This window comes from Prionailurus bengalensis, chromosome F2, assembly GCF_016509475.1.
Source record: "Prionailurus bengalensis isolate Pbe53 chromosome F2, Fcat_Pben_1.1_paternal_pri, whole genome shotgun sequence".
Classification (NCBI taxonomy): domain Eukaryota; kingdom Metazoa; phylum Chordata; class Mammalia; order Carnivora; family Felidae; genus Prionailurus; species Prionailurus bengalensis.
The window spans coordinates 30,115,272-30,139,640 of NC_057353.1; the positions used below are offsets into that span (position 1 = coordinate 30,115,272).

Here is a 24,369-nt window from a genome sequence, read left to right on the forward strand (position 1 = left end):
GTATTATTACTCTATTCAGAGTTCAGAAATTTCTCAGTAATTTTGTTTTTCTGTGTAGAGCTCTTGCACATCTTTCATTAGTCTGAGACTAATTCATAGGTAGCTGATAGTTTTTAAAATATGTATTTCATTAAATATTATCTTAGGTGTGGCTTATACATAGGATTACCTTACATTTTACATTGACCTTACCTCTAGTAACACCACCAAAAACACTAAGTAGAAAGTTTTGTCTACTTAGAAAATCCAAAAGGATCTTCCATCCCATTGTGAATTTTATTTCTCCACTCAATCCTTATACTGTTTTCTTGTATTTGACTATAGATTTCCCTATCAGCAGGGCTTGACATGCAACCCACAAATTTTAATATTTTCATAAAAAAAAAAAACCCTGAAAACAGAGGAACTTGAAAGGGACAATGTAGGGAATAAAGGGATAGAGCAACATTAAAAAAAAAAAAAAAGCTAATGGACTGGAAGATAAGGAAATCCTTTGGAAACAAAAGCAAAGAAGTTAGAGAAAACAAGACGATGAACATAGGAGGTCCAATACCTAAGTATGAGAAATTCCAGAAAAAGAGGACAGAGAATGAGGAAGAGAGGAAAGTATTAAAGCAGCCAAACAGTAAAGGACTTAAACTTTCCAGAATGAAAGGATGTGAATAATTAGCACAATGGATGGGAAGAAAAAAAAAAAAAAGACAAATCTTATCACCAGGAAATTCAGGATTTTCTTTTGATTTCTGGAGTTTTCTAAGATCTTCAATAAAAAAGACTTGTGGGGCACCTGGTTGGCTCAGTTAAGCACCTGCTTCTTGGTTTCAGATCAGGTCATGATCTCACAATTAGTGAGATGGAGCCCCTCATTGGGATTCTCTCTCTCCACCCCTCCCCTGCTCATACACTCTCAAAATAAATATACTTAAAAAAAAAGAAAAGGACTACTTGTTAATGGATTGCAAATTCAAAGACTGTTCATCAATAATTTTGAACAAAAGAGAGTGAGGCAAATTCTGAGGGAAAACTTTTCAACCTAGCATTCTAGACCTAGACAAACTATCAATGAAGGAATAGACATTTTCTTGTGAGATTTCAAAACTTTCCCTCTCAAGTGCATTTTCAGAGAAAACCCCTGGAAGATGGGCTCAGCAAAATAAGGGACTGCCACAAAAAAAAAATCAAGGACACAGATGACTGAACATAAGAGAAGCAAAGAGAAGCCCCAGGAGGACTACTATGAACACACTTAGTAACCAATTCAGACTGGAAGAGATGGAAAAGGGCCCCAAAAGATGTATCTATAGGAGGAAAAGAAAGCAGTTAATAAAGAGGTTTTATAATCTTGGGGACGATGTGTTAATCTCAGGAAGAACAAAAATTACACAGGTAAGAAGATATAATTATAACATACTAGTTGGTTAATCAGTGAATGAAAGTCCTTGAACACTGAATATAAACTTAATAACAAAGATTATATTAAGTAAATTAGTAATTACTATAAGAGGATGAAAGGAGGATGTAAAGGTAGCTCAAGGGGGAGTTAGAAGTACAAAATCCCCATCTTCCATAACAGCAAGTTTAAATAATGAATAAAGTCAAATATATAGCAGAATATAGCCTTTAAATATATCCTTTAAATATCCTTTAATATACCTTTAAAATGATGAAGGTAAATACTAGAAGAAACTGCTAGAAGGTTTACAAACTATTGGCAGATAACTCGTCAAACCTCTTTTTTTCAATGTCTAAAGAAATTTCAGCCACAAATTATCTAATTAATTGCATTTAGGGGAAAAAAAGCTACTTTTTGGAAAATTATTCTAAAAGACTTTTAGAAAAGTTAAGAAAACTGTAGACAAAAAAAAACCAAGAACATATATTCAGCCACAACTGCAAGTGTCAACATTTACAACTTAACACAAATCTCAAACATAAACTATAAACTTTAACAATGTTCAGTTATACTTAAAATTTTATGAATCTTAAATAAATTTAATTGCAAAATTAACCACAGAATACAGTATATTTTTACTGCACATGACCAACAGTAAATAATTACAATACTCAAATCTTAGTATAATGAAGTGCACAATCCCCTACCTTAAACTTTATACATGTACTTTTCCTTTTATCAAATACAAGGTTCACATGAGACTAACAAAAATTAATAGTCTATTCAAGTGTCAAAGGACAAGGCTAAGCAGTCAATTGACCTTATTTAAAATGTTTATGAACCAGAACAATTTTCTTTGAGTTTCCTAAGACAAAGACTAGTAAGGAATATTTAAAGACTGAATAGAATCCAGTGGCAACAAAATTAAGGAGTTTGGGGAAAAAAACACCAATTAATAATACAGTTTACCTGCCAGATTGTAGGTCTCCTGTGCGCAACAAGATCAGTAGGAACAACTTTCAAACATTAATATTGAATTTAGTACAGTTTTTTTTAAATGTTTGGTTGTTTTTGAGAGAGTGCATGAGGGAGACACAGAATCTGTAGCAGGCTCTAGGCTCTGAGCTGTCAGCACAGAGCCCGCTGCGGGGCTCGAACCCACGAACCGTGAGATCATGACCTGAGCCGAGGTCGGACACTTAACCAACTGAGTCACCCAGGAGCCCCTGAATTTAGTACAATTTTATACTCTAATTATAGAATTTAAATTAGATGCCTGATAATGTTTTGAAACTTTTTTTTTTTTTTTAAACATTGGGACTTTAAAAGATTCCAAACAAATACTGTAGTGTCTTGGAAAACATTAACTGCAGAAATGCCCACAAGTAGAAAGGATACCTGATGGTACAGGAATTGAAATGATATGGCAATGTGAAGAGTTAAAAGGAATGATACTGTAAAATATGAAAAGGATGAGATCATCTTTAACACCTGAAGTAAACATAAAGGGTGAGCTCATTGCTTTATGTATAACTAGGAATTGCTACCTTCAAAGTATCTTGTGAATGCTTATTTTTAGACTGCCCATGTTTAACAAATACTCTGCTAGGTGCTACGCGTACACTGATGAATAAAACAAGGTTCTCTGCAAAGAAAAAAAACCTTGGTCTAGGAAGGACCCATTAATTCTTACAAATTTAATTAAATATGGCTTTAGGAACTAAAGAAAATTTTTTCCAAAAAGTTAACTTTGTAGTTAAGAATGCTGATGTACACAGTCAGAATTTCAGAGGCTCATATATACTTAGAAACTCTAAACTGCTATTTCAGTCGATGATACTTTGTCTTATCAACTACCTGTATATCTTTCCCAAAGTGCACTCTCACAAGCAAAGTTTGTTAAAACAACGCAACATTTCATGTATTCTCGCATACCTAGTCTTAGTAAAATATACAACAAACTGCAATTTTTTAATCTGGATATCAAAGACAACTTAAGCCAATCATATTATACATCTGAAATAAACGTCCTAAATTTTATAACATCATCAGTGTGTCAGCAAATACAGGGGCGATGGAACCGTGACTGAATACGCGAGGCTGTTGCAGTTAATCTTCATCATCTCTTTGAAACGGTACTACTTGAATTTCTTTGGCTATCCTTTCTGCTAATGTTTTACTATTTGCAGCAATTATTCTTCGTGACATCAAGTCAAATGGCTCACCTAAAATCAAACCAAATATGGAAAATGGTTATATCTCCTACAAGAATTCCTGTCAAACTAGTACAGCAATATGTACTATGGTCAATCATAGTATTTTAATACTTTCAGTTTCCTTTACTCTGTCACAGAACCATAATGTTTAAGCTCTGGCGATGCATAAATGAGTTTTAAGAGTATTTTAATAAGTACCAGGTTTTTTTTGAGGGGGTTGTGGTGTCTGTCATACCAGTTTGAAAAATGTTATCTTTATAGTTTTTAGTCTTTATTTAAATTCCAGTTAACATCAGTGCAATATTAGTTTCATCTATTCCTTCTTTTGTGTGTTCTTTTTCAATTCTTTTTATTACTCTTACTACCTCTTTAATGTTTGGGAACCTACGTTCATGAAATTTGCCTCCAAAGCATTTCATACCACTCTTCTTCCATTCCCTTCTTCGTTGCCTTTCTCCCAGATCACTGGTGAATACTTCTGGGCCTGGCTCACTGTTCACTGTAACAGCCTCTCTAGGCCCAAGGCACAAAGTGATGGTGGAGACAGTTCACTGTCAACTACCACCATGATCACCATTCAAAGAGCTCTTGGTACAATCCTCAGATTCAGTGACCTTCTCTACTTTTCTAATAGCTTCTCAAGAGTTCCTGGTACCTTTAAAAAGGCTTAGCCATCTATCATTATTAGTCCCACATTACAATTAGCTTTTTATCCTCCTTGCCTGTCAAAATTTGATATCCTGATTTTGCAGAAAATCACATGGCTTGTTTTTGTTTTGCCTTCAACAGGTGAAGTGTAGTATATGTTAAACATTAAAAGAAAAAAGCTGTAACTAAAGGAAAGTCCAACAGAGAGAAAAATGCTTCAGTGTCCCATCACTTTACCTGTCACGTCCATTAGCACTCCACCAGCTTCGGTAACAATGATGCCAGCTCCTGCCATATCCCAGCAGTGAATTCCCATTTCATAATATGCATCTGCAACGCCAGTTGCCACAAGGCACATATTAATAGCTGCTGTTCCAACACCTCGGATCCTACCAAATAACATTTAAAAATAAGATTGAAAAAAAAACTTTCAAACAGGTTCCTCCTTTAGTTTAAGGGTTGATTGAGAGGATTTGAGTGAATATGGAAAACGTTAAAAAAAAATTATTTCATGATTTGTTTCATCATTTGTTACGGTGATCAGTGATTATGATGAGCTCAGATGATTAGCATTTTTTAGCAATAAAGTATTAAGGTATGCACACTGCCTTTTTAGACATAATGCTGTTGTACACTTAATATACCATGGTAAAATAAACACATAATTTATATGCACCGGAAAAAAACAAGAAATTCATCTGACTGGCCTTTTTGCTGTGGTCTAGGACCAAACCTGCAATATCTCTGAGATAGGCCTGCATTTATAATGGGAAACCTTCTTTATAATGGTCTACCACTATCAAGTGATATAATTTATTATCACCAATGGGACAAAAAGGTATCAAGTACCTCTTCCTATGATGAACTGAGAGACAACATTGCTTGTCTGGCATTCCTGACAAAAATGTAACTCTAATCTTTTGTTTTCTCAAAAAATTTTTTTTTAAATGTTTATTCTTGAGAGAGAGAGAGAGGGAGAGAGAGAGCGAGCGAGCACAAGTGGGGAAGGAGCAGAGAGTGTCAGCACAAAGCCCAATGCAGGGCCTGAACCCACAAACTATGAGATCATGACCTGAGCCAAAGTCAGACGACCAACTGAGCCACCCAGATGTCCCTATGTAACTTTCATCTTGAGAAAGCCAGACAAACCCAAATCAAGGGACATACTACAAAATAACTGGCCTACATTTTTCAAAAATAGCAAGATCATAAAAGACAAAGACTAAGCAATAGTTCCAGATTAAAGACAATTGATGAGAAATGACAATTAAGTGCAATGTTTGATCCTAGATTGAATCTTGGATCTATTTTTCAAAATTTGGGTAAGGCCACTATATTAGGTAATATATCGCCATTAATTTCCTGATTTTTATAACTGCAGTTATGTTAGGGAGTATCCCCCTTATTAAAGGAACACACACTGAAATGTTTAAGAAAAAGGGTTCATCATGTCTGCAAGTAATTTTCAAATGGTTTTTCCTCAAATTCCTTTGTAATTGTTTAAATTTCTGAATATAAGGCAATGCTATCTGTTCACAGAAAAGGAAATAACAGGAGTTGGGGGAGAGCTGGAAGATGGCACACTAGGAGGATCCTGAGCTCAACCTTCCCTACAGACACACCAAGCCAACAGCTACATTTGTGCAACGAACTGAACAAGGACCCAGAGTCTGGCAGAACAGAGCTTAATCATAGAGAGACCAGACCAAAAGGGTAAAAGGGGCAGACATGCAGTTGGGAACCAAAGCCCTCTGGTGAGACTAACCACAAACAGGAAGGTCACCACAAGCATGGAGAAGTGAGATCATCAGGCTCCGTGCCACGTACCCTAGGCATTGTGGAAACACACCGGGAAGACAAGTCCCTGTAACATTTGGCCCTGAAGATGAGTGGGGCTTAACTTCACAAGCTTTTAAAATCAGTGGGGTTTAACCCCAGGTACTTTTAAAATGAGCAGGCTTAGTTCTGGAAGAGCTGGAGGACAATAGGAAACAGTCTCTACCCTACAGCAACCCAAAATAAGTAACCCATAATAAATATCGCAGCCTAGACACAGCATAGAAGCAGTAGCTTGAAAAGTGCCTGTGGTATATGTGGAAAGATAGATTTATTTACTATCACAAAACATGTGGTGCAATGACACATCTTCAGGAAACTTCTCCAAGAACAAAAGTGAAGGCAGGCACCACTTCCCTTCATCTCCTCCAGCTTAAATAGCCAGATACATGTGGGAACTTGTGCATTCTCCTTCTATTTTGCTAGAACCACCTGCCCCACCCCCACATTCACCTGCAGACCCACCCCATACAACTCCCACAACTCGACAGGCATTCCCCAAATGCAGCTCCTGCCCCACCACATCCTGCAAGCAGCCTGGGCAGGGACCAAGTGACTCTCCCTTGGCTAGAGGGGTAGATAACCCCACACACCAGCACACCCACAGTTCCAGCAGCCAAACCTTTTAGCTGACCACCCACGAAGGGTGCCCTGCACCTGGTGAGCCTACAGCTACAGCAGACAAGACTGGGTATAGACATCTAGTATGGCTGCTCACCCCTTCCGAAGAAAGCCTCTCAGGGAGCCCCATAGGGAGAGTGTTCTGCCCTCTGGTGGGCCCACAGCTAGGGCAGAGTAGGTGCAGACACCTCCCACATACAAGCATGTAGTGACCAAACCCAGCACGGTGTGCCCACAGCACACAACAATAGGTTATTGCAGCCAACTGGACTAAAGGCAAACGTGACTCAGCCACAACAGTAGGGTGTGCACAGCCCCCAGAGAAGATATCCCAGGAGTGCCTGGTTCTGGTGACCAAGGGGCATTGTGCTACATGGCACCACAAACTTCCCTTCGCAAGGCCACTTCTCTCAAGAGCAGGAAACAGACCTTCCTCATACACAGAAATAAACACAGAGAGTCCTGTCTCCTCATTTTGTCTATGTTCCAAATGAAAGGACAAGGAAAAAAAAAAATCACAGCAAAAAGGCTAAATGAAATGGCAATAAACAATATGCCTGACAAAGAATACAAAGTAATGGCCATAAAGATACTCACTGGACTTGGGAGAAAAAAAAAGTAGAAGATCCCTGAGATCTTTGACAGAGAAAAAATATAAAAACGACCAATCAGAGATGAAGAACTCAATCCATGCTAGAGGGAATCAATGACAGAATAGAGGATGCACAAGAACAGACTGGTGATATGGAAGACAGGGAAATGGAAAGCATTTCATTTCCCTCAACGATTTCATCAGGCATAATAACAGTTCTCTGAAGGAGAAGCAAGAAGGGGCAGAAAACTTATTTGAATAAATTACAGCTGAAAACTTCCATAACCTGAAAGAAACAGACATCCATATACAGGAGGCAGAGACCCTCCAACAAGATGAACCCAAGGAAGTCCACACCTCCCTACATCATTTTTGCCATGTTATTTTTAAAAATTTTTTTTAAAGTTTATTTATTTTTGAGAGAGGGAGAGAGGGAGAATGAGTGAGGGAGGGGCAGAGAGGGAGACTCAGAATCTGAAACAGGCTCTAGGCTCTGAGCTGTCAGCACAGAGGCTGATGCGGGGCTCGAACTCACAAGCTGGGAGATCATGACCTGAGCCAAAGTTGGACATTCAACCAACTGAGTCAACGAGGTGCCCCTTGCCATGTTAATTATTAAAAGAATGTTAAAAGCAAGAGCAAAAAACAGTTGCATACAAGGGGAACTCCATAAGGCTACTGGCTGACTTTTTGGCAGAAACTTGCAGGCCAGAAGGTAGTGTCATGATACAGTCAAAGTGCTTACAGGAAAGTATCCAGAATATTCTACCCAGCAACAGAACTTGGAACAGGAGAGATAAAGAGTTTCCTAGACAAACAGAAGTTAAAGGAGTTTATCACCACCAAACTTGACTTACACAAAATGTTGAAGGGAATCCTGACTGGAAAGAAAAGGCCATAATAATAAGAAAATGAAAGAAAAAATTTCACAGATAAATGCAAACATATAATAAAGGCAGGTAAATCACTTATAAAACCAGTATGGAGGTAAAAAAACAAACAAACATGAAAGTAGTAAAATATACAAAATGAGTCAAGGGATACACATAAATAAAATGACATAAAATATGACATTCGTGGGGTGCATGGGTGACTCAGTCAGTTAAGTATCTGACTTGATTTCAGCTCAGGCCATGACCTCACGGTTCGGGAGTTCGAGCCCCACACTGGGCTCTACACTGAGAGTGTAGGGCCTGCTTAAGATTCTCTCTCTCTCTCTGCCCCTCCCCTGCTCATGCTCTTGCGCTCTCTCTCTCTCTCTCTCTCTCTCAAAATGAATGAATAAACTTTAAAAAAAATATTCATATATATATGACATATATATATATGACATATATATATGATCATATATATATATGACATATATATGTCATATATATATATGATCATATATATATATATGACATTCATAAAACAAGGGTGGGGAAGTAAATATTTAGTGCTTTTAGAATATGTTTAAACTTAAGCAATCATCAACTTTATATAAACTGCTACACCCGTAAGATTTTATATAGGAACCTAATGGCAACCACAAATCAAAAACCTATAATAAATAAGAAAACACAAAAAAAGAGGAAGGAATCCAAGCATAATACTAAAGGCCATCAAACCACAAGAGAGAGCAAGAGAAGAAAGGAATAGAGAAGAACCAGAAAATAAGGCACAAAAAAACGGCAATAATTACATACCTATGGATAGTTACTTTTAATATAAAAGGACTAAATGTTACAATCAAAAGATAGAGGGTAAATGAACAGATTAAAAAAAAAAAAAAAAAAAGACCTATCCATTTGCCGCCTGTAAGAGGCTCACTTTAGACCACTTAAAGAATGGAAAAAGGTTCCATGCAAACAGAAGTGGGAAAAAAAGCCTGAGCAACAATATTTATATCCCACAAAACAGACTTTAAAACAAAGACTGTAACAAAAGACAAAGAAGGGCATCATATAATGATAAAGGGAAAAATTTAAAAACAGGGTTAATAATTGTAAATATCTATGCACCCATCATTGGAACATCCAAATATATAAAGCAATTACTAACAGACCTAAACGGAGAAATTGACAGTAATACAATAATGGTAGGGGCCTTTAACACAACACTTACATCAATGTATATGCCATCCAGACAGAAAGTTAACGGGAAACAGTACCCTGAATGGCACATTGGACCAGTGGACCTAACATATATACGAAACATTTCATCTGAAAACAGAATACACGTTGTTTTCAAGTGCACATAGAACATTCTCCAGGACATGTTAGACCATAAAACAAATGTCTATAAATTCAAGATTGAAATACTATCAAGCATCTTTTCTGGCTACAACAGTATGAAACTAGAAATCAATTACAAGAAAAAACCTGCAAAGAATACAAATACACAGAGACTAAACAATATGCTACTAAACAATCAATGGTCAACCAAGAAATCAAAGAGGAAGTAAAAATACATGGAGATAAATGAGAAATACAACTGTACAAAATCTTTGGGATGCAGCAAAAATGAATTTTAAGAGGGAAATTTATAGCAATACAGGTCTAACTCAAGAAACAAAAATTCAAACACCTTACAAACCCTTAAATTAAGAAATCTAGACAAAGAATATGGCCCAAAGCTAATAGAAGGAAATATTAAGACTAGAGCAGAAATAAAACAGAGACTAAAAATAACCATGGAAAAGTTCAATGACACCAAACTGGTTCTCCACAAAGGCAAAACCGATAAACCTTTAGCCAGATTCATCAACAAAAACAAAGGACTCAATCAGAAATGAAGGTGGATAAACAACTTATAGCACAGAAATACAACGGATTATAAGAATATTATGAAAAACCATATGCCAACAAACTGGGCAACCTAGATGAATAAATTCTTAGAAACCTATAAACTTCCATACCTAAATGAGGAAGAAATAGAAAATTTGAACACACCAGTAACTAGCAACGAAATTGAATCAGTAATCAAACTCCCAACAAACAAAAGTCTAGAACCAGATGCAGTCACAGGTGAATTGTACCAAATATTTAAAGAAGAGTCAATACTAAAAGAAAATACACACACACACACACACACACACACACACACAATACATATTCTTCTCAAAGTATTCTAAAGAACAGAAGGAGGAAAGCTCCCAAATTCATTCTGTGAGGCCAGCATTACTCTGATACCAAAACTAGACAAAGACATTATAAAAGAAGAACACTATAGGCGATTATCGCTGATGAACATGCAAAAATCCTCAATATATTAGCAAACCACATTCAACAATACATTAAAATGATCATTCACCATGACCAAGTGGGATTCATTCCAAGGATGCAAAGATGGTTTAATATTTGCAAATCAATCAATGTGATACAGCACATCCACAAAATGAAAGATAAAAATCACATGATCATCCCAACAGATGCAGAAAAAGCATGTGACAATTTTCAACATCTGTTCATGTTAAAAATCTTCAGCGAAATCGGTTTACAGGGAACATACCTCAACATAATAAAGGCCATATATGAAAAGCCCACAGATAACATCATACTGTAGTGAAATACTGATGCCCTGCTTTTCTTCTTAAAAAATTTAATGTTTATTTTTGAGAGAGAGAGGAAGACAGAGCATGAGCAGAGGAGGGGCAGAGAGAGAGAGGGAGACATAGAATCTAAAGCAGGCTCCAGGATCCGAGCTGTCAGCACAGAGCCCGACACAGGGCTTGAATCCACAAGCCGTGAGATCCTAACCTGAGCCAAATTTGGATGCTTAACTGACTAAGCCATCCAGGCACCCCTGAGAAAGCTTTTCTTCTGAGCACAGGAACAAGACCACTTTTCTTGAACATGCTACTAGGAGTCCTAGCTGCAGCATTCACATAAAAGGAACTCTCGTGCATTTAAATTGGCACAGCTACTGTGGAAAACAGTATGGGAGGTCCTCAAAAAAATTAAAATAGAAATAGCATACAACCCAGCAATTGCACTACTGGATGTACTACCTAAAGAAAATGAAAACGCTAATTCAAAAAGATGTATGTACCCTTATGTTTACTGCAGCATTATTTACAATAGCCAAGATACAGATGCAACCCAAGGGTCTTTCAACAGATGAATGGATAAAGAAGATGGGAAATAGAATAGACAGACGTAATGGAATATTATTCAGCCATCAAAAAGAATGAGACTTGACATTTGTGATAATATGCATGGACCTAGAAGGTATTACACAAAGCAAAATAAGCTAGAGAAAGACAAATACCATATGATTTCAATATATGTGGAATCTAAAAAACAAAACAAATGAACAAAAATAGATTCTTAGATACAGAGAATAAAATAATGGTTGCCAGAGGGGAGGTGGGTGGAGGGATGGCTGAAATAGATAAAAGGGATTAAGAAAACAGGTTTACAGTTATGAAATAACTCACGGAAATGAAAAGTACAGCATAGGGAACAAAATCAATAATTTTGTATATTGTTTGGTGACAAATGGTGACTACACTTACCATGGTGAGCACTAAGATACAGAATTGATGAATCATTATGTTGTACACCTGAAGCTAATCTATTACCATACGTTTATACTTCAATTAAAAAAACACAAAAATTTAAAAAAAAACAGGAATTTATGACTATTTTGTATCTAAAATATGAAAAAAATAACATTGTACCTCAGTACATCCTTTGTACCAAAGCAATTTAAAAATGATTAAAATTTGATGTCAAAGGTTTTACTGCCTTTGTCTTACTGTATATCAAATTTAAGAAAGAACTAGTAACAAATGTTAAACGGATGTTTGCTTTCCAAATACATAAAACCAAATTAACTTTAGTGGCTTTTGTTAGTTTATATGAAGAATGGCATATTTTCTCCCTTGTCCCATGGTACATGTGATGGTCCATAGCTCATGTCCTAGAAAGCAAATATCAAGATCCTTCATGAATAACCCCTTGGTATTCTATTCAGATAGAATTGTAGGCTGGAGGAACAATAGCGATACATACTGGTAATGCTTTTGTCCATTTCTAATAAATATAATGGGCTCTCAGGCAAGGAGTCTTATAGTCAGAAAGAACATTCTTTGCCAGACAAATATTACCAGAGAGTACTCAATTACCAAACAATTAAGGCTATGGTCTACATTGTACAAATGTGTTCTGAATCCTATCTTAGTCTGATGCTTCTATAGAATTGTGATACTGAAGATAGTTCTTCTTAGAGATTTGAGTTTGTGCCACTGCTTAAAACTATAATCTTGAAAAAGTTTCCTTTTCATGTTTTACTCTTCTTGTCATCAAAATGGGGATACCAACTTATTTTGAACCACTGTTTTAATAGTCATAATAAACTGATGTAAAGCACCTGGGAGAGTGCCAAGCATATAAAAGGACCTCATAGACTATATTTAAGATGAAATTATTCCCTAAACCATGATGCCAGAAAACACAGCAGTAAACAAACAGTGCATTTCACCTAAGTAAGTCTCCCAAAATTAAAGGAAACAGACCCATAATGATTTAACTTTGCCTCATAAATGTCATTTCCTAATTAGGAACCTATTAGACTGTTCCTACTTGTTTAAGGCATGCATTCAAATTATGACTCCCTTTAGTTTCGTGTGTGTGTGTGTGTGTGTGTGTGTGTGTGTAACCCTTCTGAATTCACATTGAAAAACTCAAGAATCAGCAAAATACAAAAGATCACAGGAAAAAAAAATCAATAAATTAGCATTTCTCCTTGGTAATATTTTCCTGGCATATTTCTTTATAATTTTAAGAAAATCCAAAACTAAAAGGTCACACTGTTTACTTTTGACTTCAATGGAAACATAAAAGGTTAAAGTTGTAGAGTGCTTGCAGCTCCTTTATGAATAACATAACCATTTTATTTTCCCACAGTTAAAGTCCTTGCTTTAAAACAGCACATCGTAGCTGCAAGTTTTAAAATCCTACTGCTCTTCCCTCAAGGACATCATTCTGGGAGGTTTTATAGCTTTTTTTTCTAAGTAGGCTCCATGCCCAACATGGGGCTTGAACTCGCAACCCCAAGATCAAGAATCACATGCTCTACAGACTGAGCCAGCCAGGCACCCCTAGGTCCTATACCTTCTTTTTTCTTTTTATTTTTTAACATTTATTTTTGAGACAGAAAGAGACAGAGCATGAATGGGGAAGGGTCAGAGAGCAAGGGAGACACAAAATCTGAAACAGGCTCCAGGCTCTGAGCTATCAGCACAGAGCCCGACGTGGGGCTCGAACTCATGGACTGTGAGATCATGACCTGAGCCGAAGTTGGACGCTTAACCAACTGAGCCACCCAGGCGCCCTGGTCCTATACCTCCTTGACAAACTCCTCTCTTCTATTGTATTACTATATAGATCACAGATTTACAGCCTAGAATTATACTTTGTACAATGGCCAAGCTATACAGGGAATGTCTTGACTCCTAAAAAGAAAAGTCTAATGTTGAAGAAAGAGAAATGGTCTGGAAGTCAGGGTTCTAGTCACATCTCCATCTACCTTATACCACATCTACCTTATCTCACATCTCTCTGAACCTTAGTCAACTCACCTACAAGTAAGTCTGCATTTTCAGATGTTCTTTGGTCAGTTCTCAGAATGATATTTTCAGAAGGAAAAAGGTACAAACAATTGATAGTGAAATAAAATACAAAAATCTGTGGTTATTATTAAGTCTTTTTTTCATGATAACAACTACAATAAAGGTCAGATAAATGGTACTTAACATAGACATTAACTACATTAAATTTGGGAATCTCAAAACTCTAGCTTCTCTTTTAAGGACAAATGTATATAACTGTAATATTTGCTTTGAATTTCTTCATTTACAAAACTTCCATTAAAGAAGTACTCCGGTTTGGGGAATAATAGTGGCATTCTGATTTCTGTTTCTTAATGTTTATTATTTATTTTTGACAGAGAGAGCATGAACAGGGGAGGGGCAGAGACGGGGGGGGGGGGGGGGGGGGGGGGAACAGAGGATCCAAAATGGACTCCGCACTGACAGCAACAAGCCTGCTGCGAGGTTCAAACCCACAAACTGTGGGATCATGACCCGAGCTGAAGTCAGACACTAAACCAACTGAGCCACTCAGGTGCTCCTGGCATTCTGATTTTAAAACCATATTATCTTTCCACAAAAAGCAAAATAAAAATCAACAAGGACAAATAAAACCCACAGGATCAATTCCTTCAGCAGTTCTAGGATCCAGAAAATACAAATTTTCAAACTACCTGTAAGTAAAGGGAAAAACAAACAAACAAACAGACAAAAAAATCCTAACAGAGCATCGAAAGCTTGTAGATGCTAAGTTGGGGAGAGGAGGCAGAAAAGACTGTCGCAAGAAGGGAACAGAGGACCCAGAAGGAACACAGACAAAACTCCCTTAAACAGGAAGTGAGACAACAAATACAAATATGTTGAACACATATAAGGATTTGGTAATTCATAGCCCTACTATGGAAGGAGCTGGAAAATATGCAGACCCTAACGTGGCAGCCCCAGGGAAGCTAACTACCCTAAGAAAGAAAAAGTGAGACAACACATAACAAAAATTCTGAAAACAGGTAAGAATTTGGTAATTCATAGTCCTGCAAGATTATGTATGTAAAGACTTCTCTTTACAGAGAAGGCACTAGAAAAAAAGTAGAACCTAACCGCACAGCTTCAAGGAAGCTGTACTTCTTGGGGAGAGTCCAATAAGACTGGTTATTCCATGTATATGTGCAATACAAAACAAAATATGGAGCATTTGGGTAGCTCAGTTGGTTAAGCATCTGGCTTCGGCTCAGGGCATGATCCTGCAGTTCTTGAGTTCAAACCCGGTATCAGGCTCTGTGCTGAAAGCTCAGAGCCTAGAACCAGCTTCAGATTCTGTGTCTCCCTCTCTCTGCCCCTCCCCTGTGCTTGCGTGCGCGTGCTCTCTCTCCTTCTAAAATAAACATTAAAACAAAACAAAACAACAACCAAGCTTAGATACAGAAAACAGATTGGTGGGTGCCAGGGGTTGAGAGTGAACAAGATGGATAAAGGGGGTCCAAAGGTATAAATTTCCAGTTATAAAATAATTCATGGGGATATATTACATGGTAACTATAGTTAATAATTCTGTATCCCATATTCAATGTGCTTAAACAGAAAAATATGCAGCCAAGAATTCTTTATCCAGCAAGACTGTCATTCAAAATAGAAGGAGAGATAAAAAGTTTCCCAAACAAAAATTAAAGGAGTTTGTGACCACTAAACTAGCCCTGCAAGAAATTTTAAGGGGGACTCTCTGAAGGGAGAAAAGATGAAAAAATATATATATATAAATAAATACCAAAAGCAACAAAGATTATAAAGGACCAGAGACCACCACCAGAAACTCCAACTCTACAAGCATCATAATGGCAATAAATTCATATCTTTCAGTACTCACTCTAAACGTCAATGGACTCAATGCTCCAATCAAAAGACATAGGGTAACAGAATGGATAAGAAAACAAGATCCATCTATATGCTGTTTATAAGAGACTCACTTTAGACCTAAAGACACCTTCAGATTGAAAATAAGGGGATGGAGAACCAGCTATCATGCTAATTCTCAACACAAGAAAGTCAGAGTAGCCATACTTATATTAGACAATCTAGACTTTAAAGACTGTATCAAGAGATGCAGAAGGGCATTATATCATAATCAAGGGGTCTATCCACCAAGAAGACCTAACAATTGTAAACATTTATGTGCCAAATGTGGGAGCACCCAAATATATAAATCAATCACAAACATAAAAAGACTCATCGATAGTAATACCATAATAGTAGGAGACTTCAACACCCCACTCACAACAATGGACAGATCATCTAATCAAAAAATCAACAAGGAAACAATGGCTTTGAATGACACACTGGACCAGATGGACTTAACAGATATATTCAGAACAGTTCATCATAAAGCAGCAGAATATACAGTCTTCTCCAGTGCACATGGAACGTTCTCCAAAATAGACCACATATAGGGACACAAATCAGCCCTAAGTAAGTACAAAAAGATTGAGATCATACCGTGCATATTTTCGGACCACAATGCTATGAAACTCAAAATCAACCACAAGAAAAAATTTGGAAAGGTAACAAATACTTGGAGACTCAAGAACATCCTACTAAAGAATGAATGGGCCAACCAAGAAGTTAAAGAGGATAATAAAAAGTATATGGAAGCCAATGAAAATGATAACACCACAACCCAAAACCTCTGGGACGCAGCAAAGGGGATCATAAGAGGAAAGTATATAGCAATCTAGGCCTCCCTAAAGAAGGAAGAAAGATCACAGATATACAACGTAACCTTATGCCTTAAGGAGCTGGAAAAAGAACAGCAAATAAAACCCCAAAACAGCAGAAGACAAGAAATAATAAAGATTAGAGCAGAAATTAATGCTATCAAAACCAAAAAAAAAAAACACCAAAAACCAGATCAATGAAACCAAAAGCTGGTTCTCTGAAAGAATTAACAAAATTGATAAGCCACTAGCCAGTTTGATCAAGAAGAAAAAGGAAAGGACCCAAATAAATAAAATCAAGAATGAAAGAGGAGAGAGCACAGCCAACACAGCAGAAATAAAAATAATAAGAGAATATTATGAGCAATTATATGCCAATAAAATGGGCAATCTGGAAGAAATGGAGAAATTCCTAGAAACAAATACACTACCAAAACTGAAACAGGAAGAAATAGAAAATTTGAACAGACCCATAACCAGTAAGGAAATCAAATTAGCAATCAAAAATCTGCCAAAAAACAAGAGTCCAGGGCCAGATAGCTTTCAGGGAAATTCTACCAAACATTTAAGGAAGAGTTAACACCTATTCTCTTGAAGGTGTTCCAAAAAAATAGAAATGGAAGGAAAACTTCCAAACTCTTTCTATGAAGCCAGCATTACCTTGATTCCAAAACCAGAAACCCCACTAAAAAGGAGAACTATAGACCAATTTCCCTGACGAAATGGATGCAAAAACCCTCAACAAGATATTATTAGCCAACTGGATCCAACAATACATTAAAAACATTATTCACCACGACCAGCGGGATTTATACCTAGGATGTAGGGCTGGTTCAATATCCGCAAAACAATCAATGTGATCCATCACATCAATAAAAGAAAGGACAAGAACCATATGATCCTCTCAATAGATGCAGAGAAAGCATTTGACAAAATACAGCATCCTTTCTTGATAAAAACCCTCAAGAAGGTAGGGATAGAAGGAGCATACCTCAAGATCATAAAAGCCATATATGAACGACCCAATGCTAATATCATCCTCAATGGGGAAAAACTGAGAGCTTTCCCCTTAAGGTCAGGAACAAGACAGAGATGTCCACTTTCTCCACTGTTATTCAACATAGTATTACAAGTCTTAGCCTCTACAATCAGACAACACAAAGAAATAAAAAGCATCCAAATCAGCCAGGAGGAGGTCAAATTTTCACTCTTCACAGACAACATGATACTCTATATGGAAAACCCAAAAGATTCCACACAAAAAACTGCTAGAACTGATTCATGAATTCAGCAAATTTGCAGGATATAAAATCAACGCACAGAAAATGGTTGCAATCCTATACACCAACAATGAAGCGACAGAGAAATCAAGGAATTGATCCCATTTACTGTTGCACCAAAAACCATAAAATACCTAGGAATAAATCTAACCAAAGAGGTGAAAAATCTATACACTGAAAACTATAGAAAGCTTATGAAAGAAATTGAAGAAGACACAAAAAATAGAAAAAGATTCCATGCTTCTGGATAGGAAGAACAAATATTGTTAACATGTCAACACTACCCAAAACAATCTACATATTCAAAGCAATCCCTATCAAAATAACACCAGCATTCTTCACAGAGCTAGAACAAATAATCCTAAAATTTGTATGGAACCAGAAAGGACCCCGAATAGCCAAAGCAATCTTGAAAAAGAAAACCAAAGCAGGAGGCATCACAATCCCAGACTTCAAGCTATACTACACAGCTGTAATCATCAAGACAGTATGGTACTGGCACAAGAACAGACACTCAGATCAATAGAACAGAATAGAGAACCCAGAAATGGACCCACAAACATGTGGCCAACTAATCTTTGACAAAGCAGGAAAAAATATCCAATGGAATAAAGACAGTCTCTTCAGCAAGTGGTGCTGGGAAACTGGACAGCGACGTGCAGAAGACTAAACCTGGACCACTTTCTTCCACCATACACAAAAATAAACTCAAAATGGATGAAAGACCTCAATGTAAGACAGGAAGCCATCAAAATCCTCAAGGAAAGCAGGCAAAAACTTCTTTGATCTTGGCTACAGCAACTTCTTACTTAACACATCTCTGGAGGCAAGGGAAACAAAAGCAAAAATGAAGTACTGGGACCTCATCAAGATAAAAAGCTTCTGCACAGCGAAGGAAACAAACAGCAAAACTAAAGGGCAACCAACAGAATGGGAGAAGATATTTGCAAATGACATATCAGATAAAGGGTTAGTATCTAAAATCTATAAAGAACTTATCAAACTCAACACCCAAAAAACAAATAATCCAGTGAAGAAATGTTCAGGGGACATGAATAGACACTTCTCCAAAGAAGACATCCAGATGGCCAACCGATGCATGAAAAAATGCTCAACATCACTCATCAACAAGGAAATACAAATCAAAACCACAATGAGATACCACCTCACACCTGTCAGAATGGCTTACATTAACAACTAAGGCAACAACAGATGTTGGTGAGGATGCAGAGAAAGAGGATCTCTTTTGCATTGCTGGTGGGAATGCAAGCTGGTGCAGCCACTCTGGAAAACAGTATGGAGGTTCCTTAAAAAATTAAAAGTAGAACTACCCTATGACCCAGCAATTAATTTCACTACTAGGCATTTATCCAAGGGATACAGGTGTGCTGTTTTGAAGAGACACATGCACCCCCATGTTTATAGCAGCACTATCAACAATAGCCAAAGTATGGAAAGAGCCCAAATGTCCATCGATGGATGAATGGATAAAGAAGTGGTGTATATATATACAATGGAATATCACTCGGCAATCAAAAAGAATGAAATCTTGCCATTTGCAACTACATGGATGGAGCTGGAGGGTATCATAATAAGCAAAATTAGTCAGAGAAAGACAAAAATCATATGACTTCACTCGTATGAGGACTTTAAGAGACAAAACAGATGAACCTAAGGGAAGGGAAACAAAAATAATAAAAAAACAGGGAGGGGAACAAAACATGAGAGACTCTTAAATGGAGAGAACAAACTGAGGGTTGCTGGAGGGGTTGTGGGAGGGGGATGCGCTAACTGGGTAAGGTGCATTAAGGAATCTACTCCTGAAATCATTGTTGCACTATATGCTAACTAATTTGGATGTAAATTTAAAAAAATAAAATAATAAAATAAGTTATTAAATGTAAAAAAAAATAATTCTGTATCCCATATTTCAAAGTTGCTAAGAAAGTAGATCTTAAAAGTTCTCACTACAAGAAGAAAAAAACTCTATTATGTGATGATAGATAATCACTAGACTTATTGTGGTGGTGATCATTTCACAATATATCCAAATATGAAATCATTATACTGTATACCTGAAATTAAAATAATGTTATATGTCTGGGGTGCCTGGGTGGTTCAGTCAGTTTAGCATCTGACTTCCTCGGCTCAGGTCATGATGTCCTGGTTCATGGGTTGCAGCCCTCCGTCCGGCTCTGTGCTGACAGCTCAGAGCCTGGGGCCTGCTTCTGATTCTGTGTCTCCCTCTCTCTCCGCCCCTCCCCCACTCATGCTCTGTCTCTCTCAAAAAAAAAAAAAAAAAGAAAAGAAAAGAAAGGAATGTTATATGTCAATTATAGCTCAAGAAAAATTTTAAGAAAAGTGCCACCCCTTTTAGACTAGGAAGTGAAGGAAAAGAATTAGTGAAAAATTAAGGATCCTACAGAAATAAAAGTGAAACATAGGCCAACCCCCAACCCCCACCACAACTTAATAGATTATCATAAAAGAAACTGCACAGAAGGGCAGAACTGGGAATAAAAAGTTCTGAAATCAGGAACCCTGATCACAAAATGAACAGAAATAGAAAAAAAGGAGACCACATCCATACAGAACTACTATAAAATATCAGACATTTGCTAATGAAAGTGTTTGGTTTTTGGGGCGCCTGGGTGGCGCAGTCGGTTAAGTGTCCGACTTCAGCCAGGTCACGATCTCGCGGTCCGTGGGTTTGAGCCCCGCGTCGGGCTCTGGGCTGATGGCTCGGAGCCTGGAGCCTGTTTCCGATTCTGTGTCTCCCTCTCTCTCTGCCCCTCCCCCGTTCATGCTCTGTCTCTCTCTGTCCCAAAAATAAAATAAACGTTGAAAAAAAAAATTTTTTTTAAAAAAAAGAAAGTGGTTTTTGTTTTTGTTTTTTTTTTTTTTGCCTGATAAAGTCTCCCCCAAAAAGTCCACAATGAGACTGAAAAAAACTGAAAATGAAATCAATCCAACCTGAATTAAATACCCTCAAACAAATGTTTGTAAATACGGGGGTGGGGGAGGGAGTTAAATCAGAAATTCAAAAAAACTGCTGTAGAAATGGGGTGGGAAAAGGAAGAGATAAAAGATGCATAAACCTCAGAAAAGAAGATGGGGGAGGGGGGAGACAAAATTGTATCATGAATGAAAAGTAGATTACAAGGTACCCTTAGGAGAACAGATGCCAATAAAAACCTAATGAAGGGCAATGAGGAAAAGCAATAAAGGAAAGAAGTAAAAAGGGTCAGAGAGAAAGTGGTTGAAAAAAAATGACACAAAGCAGGTTGAACTTTACTACTAGTGTCCTGAAGAAATGAAAACAGAACAGAAAATGAAAATGAGAACTGAATTAGTATTTAAAACTATAATTCAGGGGTGCCTGGGTGGCTCAGTCGGTTGGGCGACCGACTTCGGCTCAGGGCATGATCTCACAGTTTGTGAGTTCGAGCCCCGCGACAGGCTCTGTGCTGACAGCTCAGGGCCTGGGGCCTACTTCGGATTCTGTGTCTCCCCCCTCTCTCTAACCCTCCCCTGCTCACACTCTGTGTCTCTCTTTCTCTCAATAATAAACAAATATAAAAAATTTTTTAAACTATAATTCAAAGATTTTCCTGAATAAAAAAAGACATGCGTGTACATGTTAAAGGAGAAAACTGCCAGAATGAGCAATTCCAAGATCATTGTACAATTAGAAAGATTAAAAAACAAAAAAGCAAAACAAAACAAAAAGAGCCTCCAAGTAAAACATGAATTAAAAAGCCAAAAAAATTAGAATGGCATCAGATTTCTCAAAAGCAACATACAAAGCAAGGCAACAGTAAAATAGTATTTTCAAGAAATTTAGTCCATACTTTGTTTCTTAAGGATATTACATCCAGCCAAGCTGTTCAAGTTTCGAAGCCACAGAAGAAGAGTTTGGAACGTGCCAGAACTCATGGAACTTTATGCACATGTGCCCTTCCCAAGGAACCCATAAAGGATGAGCTTCATACAATCTTAAGGTGACCGGGAAAACTTTATAAGATGCCTGTAGCAGTCCTTTTGTTAAGTCCAACAAAGAACTAAGACTAAAGGGTAGAATTGAGACTAAACTGTCATATTAACATTTGAACAGGCCCATTTTGTTAAAAGAAAAAAAATTAAATTCATTATAAAACAAAACTCCATTCCAGGCTGTATTCAAGAGACACACTTGAAACAATGATTCAAAAGGGCTACAAATAAAAGTGGACCAACATGTACCAAGCAAATGGCAATAATAGTTAGGAGGCAGAGTTTTCATTTTTGATGTCAAAGTAGACTAAGTCCAACAGGATGAAACAAAACAAAGGATACTGTAAGTAAAGTTAAAATGACACAAGAAGGTGTAACAGTTATGTATAGGCATCAAATAATACAGCCTCCACCTTATATAAGATAAAAGCTCTAAGAGTTGTAGGAGTGCCTGGGTGGCTCAGTGGGTTACATGTCCAACTCCTGATTTCAGCTCAGGTCATCTCATGGTCGTGAGACAGAGCCCTGCATCGGACTCCCCCTGAGTGTGGAGCCTGCTTCTCTCCCTCCCTCTATTCTCTCCCTCCTTCCCTCCCTCCCTCCCTCCCTCCCTCTCTCACCCTCCTCTGCTTATGTTCTCTCAAAATAAATCAATAAACATTAAAAAAAAAACTTTGATTTCCAAGGAGAAATACTGAGAAACACACTAATAACAGAAGACTTTAACATATCACTCAGTATGAGATAGGTGAAGTAGAAAAATAAACGTAATAAGGTCAATCCTTAGGCTATATATCAAACATTATACCCTGATAATGGAGCATATACTTTAACTCAGTGCATATGGAACTGTAACAAACATTAATTATAGAATGCACAAAGAAAACATTAGTAAGTTCCATAGCAGATTTGTTACAATGTAACAAAACTACTAAAGTTAAAAAATGAAATTTAAAGAAACTTTCTTTGTAGAAATTTAAGAATAGAACTCTTAAGTGAAAGAGGAAATACAAACAAATTACTGATTTTATGAAAATAATTAGAATGAAAACCCTACGTATCAGAATCTACAGAACCATTTAACACAGAGGTAAGACAGAAATTCATAGCCTAGATATTTATATTAATAAAAGTGAAAGAATAAAAGCAAACTCTCTACTTAAAAAGGAACCAAGAAAGGCACAAGGATGAAAATAATAAGGCAGAGAGGAGAAAAACTATAGATCAGATTAATAAATCATAATCCTGGTTCTTTGATAAAACAAAAACAAAAACAAAAACAAAAACAAAAACAAAAACAAAACAAAAACAAAAAGAGGGGCGCCTGGGTGGCTCAATCGGTTAAGCGTCTGACTTTGGCTCAGGTCATGATCTCGCTGTTCGTGGGTTCGAGCCCCACATCAGGCTGTATGCTGACAGCTCAGAGCCTGGAGCTTACTTCGGATTCTGTGTCTCCCTCTCTCTCTGCCCCTCCCTCGCTTACGCACTTGCGATTGCTCTCTCTCTCTCTCTCTCTCAAAAATAAACATTAAAAAAAAAAAAAAGACAAGCCACATAAGTACTTTAATCAAGATTTACAAAAACAAAGCACAAATATAAAAAATAAGAAGTGACAAGGGAAGACAACCATCGATACAGAGAAACCAGAAATAAATTATAAGAGTCTACCTTGTATCCATTCATGCAAATAATTTGAAAACTGAGAGGAAGTGGGTTATTTCTTAGGTTGCGGAAACACTCCAGATTAAAGGTGGCTAACCAGACATAATAACTAAATGTAATGCCTGACCCCAGACTGAATCTTATATTTGTTAAAAAAAAAAAAAAAAAGGCTACAAAGGACATTATATCAAGTGACAAAATTAAATACAGATGGTACATCAGATAAAAAATAAATTTATAAAGTCAATAATTGTACTGTGATCATAGAAGAAAATATCTCGCATCAATCTCAAGAAATAAACTGAAGTATTTAGGGGTAAAGAGTCATGATGTAAGTAATTGACCCTAACTTAGTTTGGGGGAAAAAAACTGCATGTATGCATGCGCACGCGCGCGCACACACACACACACACACACACACAGAGGGAATGAAAAAATAAAGCAAATAGGGTAAAATGTTAACAGGTGAATCTGAGTAAAGGGATTTTTTTTTTAATTATTCCAGCAAATTTTGTCACATATGAAATTGTTCTCAAATAAAAAGGTTTTTTAGTTACATTACAAAATTAGAATTACGGTACTGACCCCAATCCTATTAATAAAAAAATTTAACTTCTAAAAGAAAATTCGAAGTGCCTGGGTGGCTCAGTAGGTTAAGCGCCTGACTTTGGCTCAGGTCATGATCTCACAGTTCATGAGTTTGAGCCCCAAGTCGGGCTCTGTGCTGACAGCTCAGAACCTGGAGCCTGCTTCAGATTCTGTGTATCCCTCTCTCTGCCCCACCCTCACTTGCTCGCACGCACACATGCTTCCTCTCTCTCCCCAAAATGATTAAATGTTAAAAAAAAA

General features: G+C 37.1%; 1 protein-coding gene across 3 annotated transcripts in view; it reads right to left on the reverse strand.

The window, feature by feature from the left end:
* Positions 1 to 1,630: 1,630 nt before the first annotated feature.
* The window catches only part of IMPA1 (inositol monophosphatase 1), a 35,123-nt gene continuing 12,384 nt past the window's right edge, over positions 1,631 to 24,369 (reverse strand). For all 3 annotated transcript variants that reach the window (XM_043601272.1, XM_043601273.1, XM_043601274.1), the window contains exons 8-9: positions 4,495 to 4,646; positions 1,631 to 3,618 (exon numbers count right to left, since the gene is read on the reverse strand). In XM_043601272.1, the coding sequence (XP_043457207.1) occupies positions 3,503 to 3,618; positions 4,495 to 4,646 (268 nt within the window). In that variant the 3' untranslated portion in view covers positions 1,631 to 3,502. The remainder of the gene's footprint in view (positions 3,619 to 4,494; positions 4,647 to 24,369) is intronic.